This window comes from Papilio xuthus, unplaced genomic scaffold, assembly GCF_000836235.2.
Source record: "Papilio xuthus unplaced genomic scaffold, Pxut_1.1 DF827777.1, whole genome shotgun sequence".
Taxonomy (NCBI): domain Eukaryota; kingdom Metazoa; phylum Arthropoda; class Insecta; order Lepidoptera; family Papilionidae; genus Papilio; species Papilio xuthus.
The window spans coordinates 632,691-645,434 of NW_013530872.1; the positions used below are offsets into that span (position 1 = coordinate 632,691).

The 12,744-nt window shown below is 33.7% G+C and overlaps 2 protein-coding genes across 3 annotated transcripts in view; one reads left to right on the forward strand and one right to left on the reverse strand.

Moving 5' to 3' along the window:
• Window positions 1-12,744, reverse strand: part of Ance-3 (angiotensin-converting enzyme Ance-3) — a 101,295-nt gene that overhangs the window by 79,079 nt on the left and 9,472 nt on the right. Inside the window, exons 2-8 of the mRNA XM_013309251.1 lie at window positions 12,093-12,251; window positions 11,574-11,814; window positions 11,363-11,445; window positions 11,035-11,241; window positions 10,649-10,818; window positions 10,211-10,335; window positions 2,019-2,262 (exon numbers count right to left, since the gene is read on the reverse strand). Coding sequence (XP_013164705.1) covers window positions 2,019-2,262; window positions 10,211-10,335; window positions 10,649-10,818; window positions 11,035-11,241; window positions 11,363-11,445; window positions 11,574-11,814; window positions 12,093-12,251 — 1,229 coding nt within the window. The remainder of the gene's footprint in view (window positions 1-2,018; window positions 2,263-10,210; window positions 10,336-10,648; window positions 10,819-11,034; window positions 11,242-11,362; window positions 11,446-11,573; window positions 11,815-12,092; window positions 12,252-12,744) is intronic.
• Window positions 8,165-10,050, forward strand: crok (crooked). 2 transcript variants are annotated; one of them, XM_013309256.1, is made up of 3 exons: window positions 8,165-8,278; window positions 9,404-9,565; window positions 9,831-10,050. In XM_013309256.1, the coding sequence occupies exons 1-3, from the start codon at window positions 8,215-8,217 to the stop codon at window positions 10,040-10,042; spliced, it is 438 nt and encodes a 145-aa protein (XP_013164710.1). In that variant the 5' UTR covers window positions 8,165-8,214; the 3' UTR covers window positions 10,043-10,050. The 2 variants fall into 2 exon arrangements, with proteins under 2 accessions (XP_013164710.1, XP_013164711.1); XM_013309257.1 differs by having other exon boundaries at window positions 8,165-8,237.

Here is a 12,744-nt window from a genome sequence, read left to right on the forward strand (position 1 = left end):
CTATTATTATGTCATCAACAGTAACATCTAAAAAAGTTAATGATATGGATGAGGAGCCCGCAGTGAATCGGGTCAGTTAGCCAATATTTACATGAATGTTACACGTTACATAAACTAATTGTAACATGAGAGAATCGAATTAGTTATTATGTTTATATACATTTTAAGTAAAAGAAAAACAGCTAAACATAAAAAATAAAATGGATGGACACAAAAATACATAATATCCGACATTCAATGGTTGATTTGCAAAATACATATCGCTATCCCTCTCATTATCTTTGACAAAACAGAGATAAAAATACCTTTAAATACCAAATAGTAACCAACAATTAGTAAGGTCAGCAAACAATTGAAGAGCGTACAAAAAATATCCACGAATTTCTTTATGAACACAAATATTGTGTCTTCAAATCATCTATGTTTAAATGTATTGCCCAAGCGATGCCCTATCTGTAACTTCTAGAACATAATAGTCAAATTAAGTAACTGTGCTCATGCTTACTGACCTAGAATAGTTAGCGATTATTTCCCAGAGCAGCGGAGCGTAAGTATTATGACATGTTACACATAGCGGCAAACTTATGTTACATTTGGAGATACATGTGACATGTCACACATTTTAATTGAATAATGTAACATTATGTTATTTTATTTTTTCTTACTAAAGCTTACACTAACTATTAGTATTGGGTAATTTAATAGACATGTCTTTAGTGTTTGATATAAAAATGTTCATAAGAAGTAATCTGTCATGTTTTTTCATGTGGTACATATTACTTATATAAATGGATATGTTTGTATGGATTTATGGATGGGTGGGGTTTGTTTGAAGGTATCACCAGAACGGCTGAACGAATCTCGATGAAATTTGATATACATTTAGAACATAGTTTGGAAGAACACATAAGCTACTATTTATTTTTTAATTCCGCGCGGACGGAGTGTCGTGCGACAGCTAGTTGTAAATAAAAAATGTTCCTAAGAAGTCAAAAGATTTCTTCATGTGGTATATAGTGCATAAAACAGCAAAACTACTTTGAAATCAAATTACCAACTTCACATAAGAAATTTTTTTTATATCCCATTCAATTTTACCATATTGTTGCTCTACACCAGTGGTTCCCAAACTTATTTTGTCTACTGCCCATTTTGAGAGTAAATATTTTTTTAGCGCCCCCATATTTTCACATATTTAAAAACCACTATAACTTCAAATTAAATTAATTAATTATTGTGACCTATATATCTATATTAACTCAGAATTCTAAACGAAACTTTTACTATAACCCGCAACTTGAGACATACAGCGCCCACAAGGGGGCGTTATCGCCCACTTTGGGAGAGACTGCCCTACACGAAGAAATCTTATTATATAAATAATTACTGTTATCAATGAAACATATCAAAATATTTACACATAAATAGAACTACATTCTATAAAAAGAGACAACAAAATGCTTCCATGAAAACTTTATTTCCTGTTGTCTATAGAGAGAAAAGTTCAGACCATATAAAGAAATTCACAAGGCTGAATTCGTAACGGTTGCGTAATACATTTTCCGGACGACTTAGAAAAAAAAAACAAGTTAATTAAACTCCGGTGAGCGTGAGAATGATTGACTGGTTAACTTTGATGACATATTAGATCGCAACTTAATTATATTTCTTCATGGGCTGATAACACTTTTTTTAAGATCTTTTAAAGATGGAGCTGATTATTTTGGGACAGTGTAATCATACTAATATTATAAATGTGAATGTTTGGATGGATGGACGTTTGTTTTAAGGTACTTCCAAAAGGTCTGAACGGATCTCAGTGAAATTTGGCATACAAATAGAACATTATCTGGAAGAACACATCGCCTACTAATTATGTTATTTTTAAACTGCGCGGACGGAGTCGGGGGTGACAACTAGTAACCTTTATATTTCTTTCATAACTTTAACAAAGTGTTTGTGTGTTGTTTTTCAGTTTGACTCTTTAATCTACGTAAGTAGTTAATGATTCAACAAACCTAAGTCTCCACCAATGACAATTGTATTGTTCCTTCCTGATGTCACCAGTGAACACATCCCAGCGCCACTTATCCATCACCAGAGCGAAGGGTAAGAAGGCCAGCTTATCCATAGCCTGGGTAAACAGATAGTTGATGTCGTGCGCCGTGTCATCAATGGACTTCTGCACCAGACCCAGCGTCTGCAGGTGACGGGGAGAGGCAACTGAGAGGGCGATTGTCTCACCGATAGCTTCGTGGAAACCTGTACGAATAATTATGTATTAAAAATCACAGTTTGAGTTTTAGATTTTTAAATGATAACTGGAGAGGAAGATTAACCTTCAATTATGAAGTTTTAGATTGATCATTGCGGTATTAAAATTTATTTTAACAAGCAAACTGTAAATCAAAAGTAAAGCGAGCAAAGTTTTTTTTTTATTAAAATTAAAAATAAAAAATATTAAAGTTAAAAACTAAATTATCTACTATAATTTAGTTTTTAACTACATTGTTATATATTACTATAGTTTAATAGTTGCGATACTTGTTTGTTTGCTCATTATAGATATAATATTGTTATAAGTGAAGACTTGTCATTGGCTCTCAGTTGTCTAGTCTATAGTTAATAAGATTATTATAGCTGTAAGTTTTCCATGTTGTAAATAAATAAAAAAAATCGCTGTTGTACCAACAATATTTTTTCTTATTTAAAGCAGTGTGAGCCAGATTGTGCTAAGTTAATCATTTATTGTCATTCCGTTCCGGTGTTCACACGGCTTTAATACTAATTATTGTATTGTTTCACAAACATTTGTGGAAGTCGGTCGAGATGTTTACATGATTTTATTGTTGTGTTAAGAAAAAGATCTCCCAGAAAAGATGGAAAGCAACCTTTTGTTTGGGAAAAACAAAGGATTAAATTATCAGTCAAAAAATTTGGCATTGATCAAACGCTCATTACACGTATAAAGGCGGGTTTCTGAGAATAAAATCCCGGTATGAAACATATTGTTATATCTGGTCATAGATACTAAGGAAAGAAAAAGAAGGATAACGATATGTTTTATTACAAGATTTTGAGCTCAGAAACCAACTATAAAAACTTGTTAGAATGGTTACAGTTAAACGCGCATTCAATAGAGCGAATAAAATGTTTATCTCGATAAAGCTTTATTCAATAAACACGAACGCGTTGTGAGAGAAAGCGTGCACGCGGAAGTGATCCCCGTCAGGTCTGACTGTAGTCGTACCGGAAACAAGCACCACTGGACCACGAGTACGTTTCCTTGAACATTTTACTTAGAAAAACCATGACATAATTATAAAATGTCATAAATAGTGGATAAAAAGTAAATAAGATGAATTTAGGATCTTTGGAAAACGTTATCTACTTCTTGTTTAGCTATCGCCAGCGACTCCGTTCGTGGGGAATTTAAAAAAACTTATTTTTTTTTATAACAGAAGGGGGCAAATGAGCCCACCTAATTAGTAGCATATGCGTTCTTTCAGACTATGTTCTATATGTATGCCAAATTTCCAATTCAAATAAATAAAGGCATTTATAATATTAGTAAAATTGCACATTTAGAATACTGGGTTCAATTTCCGATTTATTGACACAAAGCGAACAGATAATCTATTAACTACGTAACTCATAAATTGATTTAAATGAATCCATAATTAATTTAAAATATAAATAAATTTGTTAATAAAACAGATTTATTCAAAACTATTATTTTATTAATAATAAAACGGAAGTATTATTATGTAAATGATTTAGATATTTGATAGTCGGAGTACATAAAACATTTTATATAAATGTTATGTACCGGCTTCCTTCTAACAGTTTCCTTTGTATCAGCGAATAGCTAGCGTAAATAATGGAAATAAAGGCTTCATAGTAACGCTAAGCGTGTGAAATATATTACATTAAAGCAATAAAAACCAAATATTTAAATATGTATTTAATAATTAAATACAATATATTATTAAAAAGTATCCCTTTAGGCAATATTCCAAAGAAGCTGTTAGCGTCACCCTTTTGAATAGCTAAACGTATTCTTTGTCCGACGTAATAATAATAAAAACGTCTTGATAGACAGACGGACAGACAACAAAATGATACTATAAGGGTTCCGTTTTTTCCTTTCGAGGTACGGAACCCTAATAATGTTTAAATATATATTTATTATTAGTATAAATTAAACAAGACTATCACAAAATAACAACCTGTAATATTTACTAGAAATGCGGTTAGCTATTAATTAAGTAGTTTATAAACAGTGTAAGAAAAATTACATGAATAATTTCACGCACATATCTGTCTAGGTCAGTAAATATTTGTTTCTAAAACAAACATAGATGAATAAAACATTAGAAGATGCAACTGAAAGCGAAAGAATTGCGCTATACAAAGATATACAAAGATAGGAATCGCGGACAAGCAGCGCTGGCTGCGAACTTGACCTCCTTGTCTAGTGGAGTGGATCACAGAGAAAAAAGTAATAAACATAGAGGTAAATACACTAGATAAGACTGGTGTAGTTTGCAGAATACTTTTGATTTTTTAGATAGTAGTAAAATAAAAATAAAAACACTAATTAAATTAATATGTACTTTTAAAATTAAAAATGTAAATTATAAATTGAATAATTAATTTATTGAATACGTAAAATATCATTTATTAAAGTAATAAGAAATATTTCGTTCAATAAAATAGTCAGGTGTAGTACATATCTTATTTGAATATAATTATTAAAAAAAAATAAAAATTGAAGTACCACATCCATTCATTACTATTCTTTGTCATTAAGCGAACGCTCGAGATGTGCGTAGGTTGCACAACATGTTGTAGATTTTCTTATAATTTTAAATATACAATTACGGAGTTCCCTTAGTAATAATTTAACGACTCTAAGAGTGGCAGTGCGAAATTAAGCTCTTAAGGGTTAAATTAAGTAATAAGTATAGTTAAGATGTCAGTGGAATTGTTACAAATAAAGTTATCGGACTTTCCAAGTTACCACGATTTGTAAGTCATGTCTAACTGTATGTTGGCACGCGTTCTATTCTACATTTCACAACGAGCCGAGAGTCAGTGTCGAATTTACTAGTAATTATGTAAATGTTGTACGTAACGTTTTATGCAATTGCACATGACAACGCTATAACCATAGTTATGTTTAACCAAGAGATAAACCACCAGAGTAAAAAGAGTGAGAGTAAGCTTTAACACTATTGGAAATTGGTAATTCTGAGGCATATTTGGTTCACTTTTATCTGAAATTCTAATTAGGAATGTATTCAATAATCCCTAATTGTTTTATGGGTTATCATCATCAGCTCACTACGCCTCCACTGAGGGGCTCGGGGTGACTAGGCTATAGTCAACTACGCTGGCCAAGTGCGGGTTGGTTGACTTCACACATATCTTTGAATCTCTTCTCAGATATGTGCAGGTTGCATCACGATGTTTTTCTTCACCGTAAGAACTCAGTATATGGTTGATATAAAGAAATTATTTTAATTTTGCAGTAAGTTTCTGAATTCAGATGAAACATTTTGAGAATTTTATTTTTTTTATAACAGAAGGGGCAAACGAACAGCGGGAACACCGAGGTGTTCAACGACGCCCATGGACATCAGCAATACCAGAGGAACCGCAGATGCGTTGCCGGTCTTTGAGATAGTGATAAGCTCGCTTCTTGAATTTCGATCTAAAATCGAGTGAATTTGAGAACTATTATAAATTCTAGTACTTGAAGCTTACATCAAGTAATAAGCTTTATTCTGTCTGTATCCCCAGTTTCTTCCATTAAAAGACTAATCATGAATACTTCCCTTAAACCAATGTAAAACCACCGCTAGATCAGTAAGATAATGCGCACGCGCACACCATTCCTTAATATATAAGAACGTTGTGACGCAACATGTTGCATGTCAGAAATGTATCAAAATTGTTTTACACAACACGCAGCTATAACCTTTCCTCATGATGTGTTTCAACATTACAATTGAATAATCAATAAAATGATTTTATATAAAAGACTGAATACCATTTAGATTTCCAATCAAGCTTGTTCAAAACAGTTAAAGTTTCGGTATTGTATTATTTAGGTACCATATACCAATATGTTTTTTACGGTGAATGATATGTTTCTAGCTAGGATAGCTTTTTCACCTTAAAATACTTTTTGTCCATTTTATCTTTCCTTTGTAAATAAAATCATATCTTAAAGATAATGGAATTTGAAAAACAAAAACAGTTTCAAATACTTTTAATAACTAACAGTTATCTATAACGTCATGCATTAACTGTGGGTTTCTGAGACCAATATATCTGTATAAACATAAACAGAGATTTTGGTCTCCGAAACCCACTGTTTTGTAAACCATTGTCTAACATAAACATTGACGTTTATTCTATTTTTATATACTTTTTACGCTAGTTTTAAATATGTGCTACATTTGTTCTCAAAGATGTCTCTTCGTCATGTTTCAACATAACATAAATAAGCCTCTTGCACAATGTTTAGTAGTTATAAACATAACGCATTTCTGTGTAAATTACGTTACTAGGTTAACATTGCTATATGCAGTCTCTTTGTAATTGAATAGCAATTATTTCGCTTTGTAAGTGACAGCTTTATAGATTTGCCATTAGAATTTTATTTCACAAATTACTTTCATAGTCGTAATCTAGAATATTCACTGTTTTGATTACGAACTGAACAAGCAATTAACAACCGCAATACGTTGTTGTTCGCCTATCGTGGAGTTACTAACTGCAACTGCAGATTGCACTATGGTATTGACATGGCCGATAAGGACAAAAAATCCCAAATAAAAAAAATGATTAAAACAACTGCAGATCGTATTTTTTCGAATATAATTTATATTTCAGAATTAATTTTTCAGACGATATCATCTTTATACACGTAAAATATTGTTTTATTATAATTAAATGTCTCATCGTTGGTTTCTGAGACCTAAATGTCTGTAAAAACCATGACATCCTTGTCATATTTGATCAAACAAAGATAACAATATGTTTTAACGGTGATTTTTGTCTCAGAAATCAACAGTTAAACGTCTGTCTAACTGTGAAATAAGTATAAGTAAATTAAACGATTTAGTCTATAAAAATAATTATGTTAATGTAGCAAATTAATGAAACATTGTAGTCTTGAAATACGCGACTGACGAGTCATGTTGACTGATTTTAACGCGCTGTTTCATGTTCTAAACTGAAGTGACTCTCACGGAAATGTAATGACGAGATTCGTCAATTTGATATCAATTTCTAATATAAAATATATTGCTGACAAATGATGCAACATTAGAATAAGTCCTTTAAGGTATACGAATAATTTAGTCTAATAAATAATTTATATTTCACACTAGCACTCTCCCGCGATTTCGTTAGCGGAGAAACTTAAAATAAATTCCAGCTTGTTACCTTCACGCGACGGACGGACAACAAAGTGATCCTATAAGTGTTCCGTTTTTTTCCTATGAGGTAAGAAGCCCTAAAAATTATCCTAAAATATGGCTACTTGCATCAGCTTCCTTCTCGTCAAGGACCCGTTAAAATTGGTGCAGTTATTCCGGAGATTAACCGGAATTAAGTAGCATATAATTATCTCGATATTACATAGAGATATTCCAATTTTATTAAGTTGTATATGAATGAATCCAAATAAGTGTAACTCAATAACATTTGCAATGTCACCTAATTTAATATGTAACAAAAGTAAACCTCAAACAGATAAATTCAAAGCACCTTTAGTGTTATTTAATAAATATTTATAGGCTTGCATCCTTTGATTATTGGAAAATGGACTAGACAGGGCTGCTGTTGTACTAAGTAAATTCTGCCACTGTTCGCAAGAGGTAAAGTAAAAATGATAACCACGCATGTCCATATCTTGATAACTTGTATGTAAAATTGACTTTAAAACGCATATTGACTCCAAAATTTAAACACACAAGATGAATACACAAACAATTAAGTTTAGATGTTATTTTTCGTCTTCATTTTTGACAGAGAATTAGTGCGCTTGGTAAGTCCTGTCTCTTAAAAGTCAAAGTTTTCATCTAACTGCAAGGCAAGGTGCTTTTACTAATTCAATTATTGTGACAATATCGGCAAAGTAATTCAGTAGCGAGTGAGTGTGTGTTAGTGACGTATGTACATTATATTGTCTGAAACACAATGTTCATTCCAAATACAAAATGGTTAGTGATTCTTACATGTCTGGTAGGTGGTGCTAAATATGGTAAGTTAAATACACCATTAAAACAAATTAAAAAAAATATTCAATTTAATATCAATACACAGTAAGTTAATTCTCATTTCATTTATAATCGAACAAAATTAACGTTCGTTATTAATTCGTAACTTACAATTAAGTAAAACACGGAATATTCTTGACTTTGTCTAAAATCCATTGCATTAAAATTTAATGAATGTTGGACGAGATTTTTAGCAATAAAAGTCAAGCAAAGTTTAAATAACATCGCATTATAAAAATTAGATCGAAAAATAGTAAAATTATGAGGATTATCAATTGGTTACTTTCTTAAATGAAACCAAAACATCAAATTGATTTCCGCATTCTTTTAAATTTTTTAAATATTTTCTACAAGTGTCTAAACCGGTTGGTTTATAAATACTTTTATAAATTATGTAAAGATTACATAAATATATTGATTAGGTAAGTAATTAAAGTATATAAAAGGAAACTCATTAAGAATTTTACGAGTATGTATGTGGGTCAGACGCAGCTGGGAGAAACCTTACAACTCGCTGTAATTGGATTACCGCACCTGAACTTGGTTTAAATTAACCTTAGGGGACAATAATAAACATATGATTAACATATTTCGTTAACTAGGGAATTTAGAATATATATTTAACACAGACAATATAATTATCAGCACCGAAAAAGCTTAGTTTGAATAGGTTAATTAATTTAGTGCATATACCTTTTGAGCGTCGGTAGCTCAAGGGTTAAGCAGCTAGTTAAGCAATCTGCAGGTCCTGGGTTCGAATCCCGGCATGTACCAATGTGTTTTCCTATTACCGATTTACATATGTAGATGTATCCGACGTTCTTATGGTGAAGGAAAACATCGTAATGCAACCTGCCCATATCTGAGAAGAGATTCAAAGATATGTTTGGAGTCACCCAACATGCACTGGGCCAGCATGTTTAACAATGACCTTATCACCCCTGACTTAGGGTAGGCTCGGAGCCCCTCGATAGTGAGCTCCGAGCCCCTCTATAGTGAGCTGATAATGACCATAGGTTCTGAATATTTAATATTATGCTGTAGAAAATTCACACTTTAGAAACATGTTTTTTTTATCCGAGTCTAGTAAATGTTTGTTCAATTTTCAGCGTATTCGATATTCTGCTACGACTGTAACAGCGCGTTCGACCCTCGTTGCGGCGAGGAGTTCGACCCTTTCAGCCTGGGCGTGGTTAACTGCTCGCTCAAGGACCCGCTTGAGCACATACCACCCGTCGAGTCCAAATTCTGCCGCTCCATTAAAATGGAAAGTCAGTATACAACACATTAATCGTATTTACGGGACAAGATTTTCCTCGCATATTTTAGTTATGTCTCTTAGTATATTAAGAAATCTTGTAGCCCAAAAGGCTTGACCTATTTTGACGTTACCATTGAAAACTTATCATTCATTGAAGTAGCATAGTTCAGCCCTAAATTCGGCTTAAACTGCCCATCTGCCGCATACGTATACCTTAATTTGTCATAGAAATTAATCGCTGATTCTTCCAACCAAATAATCTCTGTATATTGCAGTATACGGTAAAGTCCGCGTCGTCCGAGGCTGTGGTTTCCTAACAGAAGAGAACGAGAAGATAGGTGACCCTCCCTGCAGACGACAGACTGGCACTGGCGACTTGTTCGTGACTTATTGCACCTGCGATACTGATTTATGTAACAAAGCTGCTTTGAATGGTGGCGCTAGTGTTCTCGCTCTGATGTTACTTAGTCTGTTTTTGGTGTGTTGATTAAATTAATTCCATCTATTATTGTTATTAATTTGTGTGTGAACGTGTTTAGGAATCCTACAATCTTATATAACTTGATCTTATAAAGACTTATGTCTTCTAAGTCTTGAGTGTATTTGTTGTCATATTCAAGTATTAGCCTCCGAACACTTGTCTACTAGCACTGACCTGGATTAGCTCCGTCGCGGAAGACCTTCGGTTGGTTCCTGTAGGCAAGGAAATACTCGACGTGCGCCATCTCGTGGTGTGCGGTGATCAAGTCCTTCATATCTGGATGAGTGCACATCTTGATACTGGAAATAAGACATCGAATTGCTTTAGCAAAAAATATTTTGCTTAAAAAAACGCTGCTACTTTTTTTACAAGCAAATGTATGGCCAATTAATTAAGTTTGTCTGTAATTAACTTGTCTGATTTGGACGAGTGAGGTGTTCATTCGTATTCTTCGTAGCTTTATAACTACAATCATAGTATTTAATTTATTGATTTAAAATGTTCCCCTCGAGACGAGTTGAACCACAAAACCTTGCGAATGTAGTGGAAACAGGATATGCGGCTAGGCTCAGTGGAAATTAGGTCTATCTATTCCTGTGATAGGACACTTACCGGTAGTCATGTCTGTTACAAAAGTCCCATGCGGAGGGCTGGCAATGCACGTGGCGGTCGACAGGCTGCTCAAGCACGCTGAGCGCCCAGAAATCCGGCGGCATCGCTGACATGTTCATTGAAACGAAGAACTCCTCTGCCAGCTGGAAGATCGTGAGTGGAGTGTAGCCCTGGAAGAAACATCAGAGTTAAAATATGACAATACTTATACCAATCACATGTAATGACATATACCAAATTGTTAACAATCGATCCCAAAGAATGCCATGTTTATTTTGAATGATATTAAGATTGTACCTTGTAACTGTTTTTAAATATTTATATACATTTTAAACCCTTTAAGTGTTAATAGATATTATTATTTCTTACAATTCAAAGGTTTGTACCTGTTGAACCATTTCCTTTGTGACATCGACTAAGTTCTTCCCAGGATAAGGCAGGGTGTAGGGCACAATCCCAGACCAGCTCTGTCCCCACATATCTCCTAGGACATGAGCAGGTATTGGCGCTGACCTGGAGATCCTCTCGGGGCCGAAGGCTTCGCGGAGACGACGACGGACGTATGCATGGAGTAACTCGTACAGTGGCTTAATCTGAAAGATTAAAAAGCTAGATAGTTTAAGGGTATTGGTCGATAATCTATAGTAAAATACAATAATGTAATACAAGACTTTAAATGTAATTTATTAATTGCAATGAAAAGTGATATTTTACCTGTTCCCAAACTTCTTCGACTTCCTGTCTCATGTTTACCGTCTCGTAAGGGAACATCCAATAAGCAGAAGCGTCGGTGAAATCTGAAACAGAACAAATTCATAAAAATAATTGTCTTTTTTAAGAAATAATAAACTTATGCTTTTCCATTTGCAAGCTCATAAATTGTTAAGTTTGCTATTTATTTTCCACAGGCGCTAAATAAACTTACTATTCAACCTTGCAGCCTGATTTGTTAGATCAACGAGTTGCTCATACAAATCACGTATCCTCCTGCCCGTGTTCCTTCTCCACTCGGTCCATACATGCTGTAACTCATCCCAGTCGCGGGAATGCGACATAATCTCCTGTAACTGCGGTTGCAGATGCAAGCCGCACTTAAAGGGCTCATTGTACGCGCAGATCTCTGCTGTGTTGTACACCGCCAACATGTCGTTGATTATGCGGTTGTACTGGAAACATAAATTGCATGTTAACTAAAATTGTACTCGATTCTACTACGAGCGGTCTAAAATTGATGTTTGGCTTAAATAGCTTTCATTTATATATCTAACAAATATATTTATTTATCTACAGAACCTGACAGAGCACGTGAATTATGAAGTCAAACACATGAAAAAGTCTAGCATATTTAATGCGTCACAGGTCCTATTTTTCTTTCTATAATTTAAGCCAAAATATAGATTTCTACAGTATAACTGTTAAAGCTTATTTAGAAGTTATTACTTACTCGATCTAGCTGGTCCGGGGGCAACGCAGCTGCTCCGATGGTAGAGAGCAGTTGCAGTTGTCGGTATGTGCCGAAGTCCCGGATGCTATCTCGCGGAATCTGTTTAGCAGCCTCCCAAAGCCCGCGCTGGAACAACGTGTACCGCTGCTGCGCATCCAACTGGAACAAGGAACGAAACAACTTTATATTAGATGTCTATAATATTGTCTTTTATACTAATAATAATAATTATTAGAAATATAATACTTATGCATTGATAATAAGGTGCTAAGCTAAAGTTATATGTTAAAATTTGTGATCTTTTTGTCCCTCACTAATCAACAATCTTTAATAATCATGCTGTCCTTATCCCACTCATGTAGGGTTAACATGCAAAGTTTTATTTATGTCACCTATCACACGTATCACTCCATCTTCCTAATCAAAAAATCGTTAACAATTGAAAACAAATTATTCCAAAAATACTAAGCCTTTTGCGACCAGTACTTCTTCACTTAATAATAAAAAAAAAATCTCAAATTATCATTTACTATAAAAACCGTAACAAAAAAGCAATGTACACCTTGATCGGATGCGATAACAAAAGTGTGTCTTTTCAATAGACGACAAAAAGTGTTCCAGTTAAAGTGCTTTTGTGATAGAACGTTGGTCC

What these genes read in the sequence shown, in the direction of transcription:
- crok (XM_013309256.1), top strand. Translation starts at nt 8,215, where the DNA reads ATGTTCATTCCAAATACAAAATGGTTAGTGATTCTTACATGTCTGGTA. An exon ending in GGTAGGTGGTGCTAAATATG is followed by an intron (nt 8,279 to 9,403) that starts GTAAGTTAAATA and finishes TTCAATTTTCAG; the next exon opens with CGTATTCGATATTCTGCTAC. An exon ending in CCGCTCCATTAAAATGGAAA is followed by an intron (nt 9,566 to 9,830) that starts GTCAGTATACAA and finishes TGTATATTGCAG; the next exon opens with TATACGGTAAAGTCCGCGTC.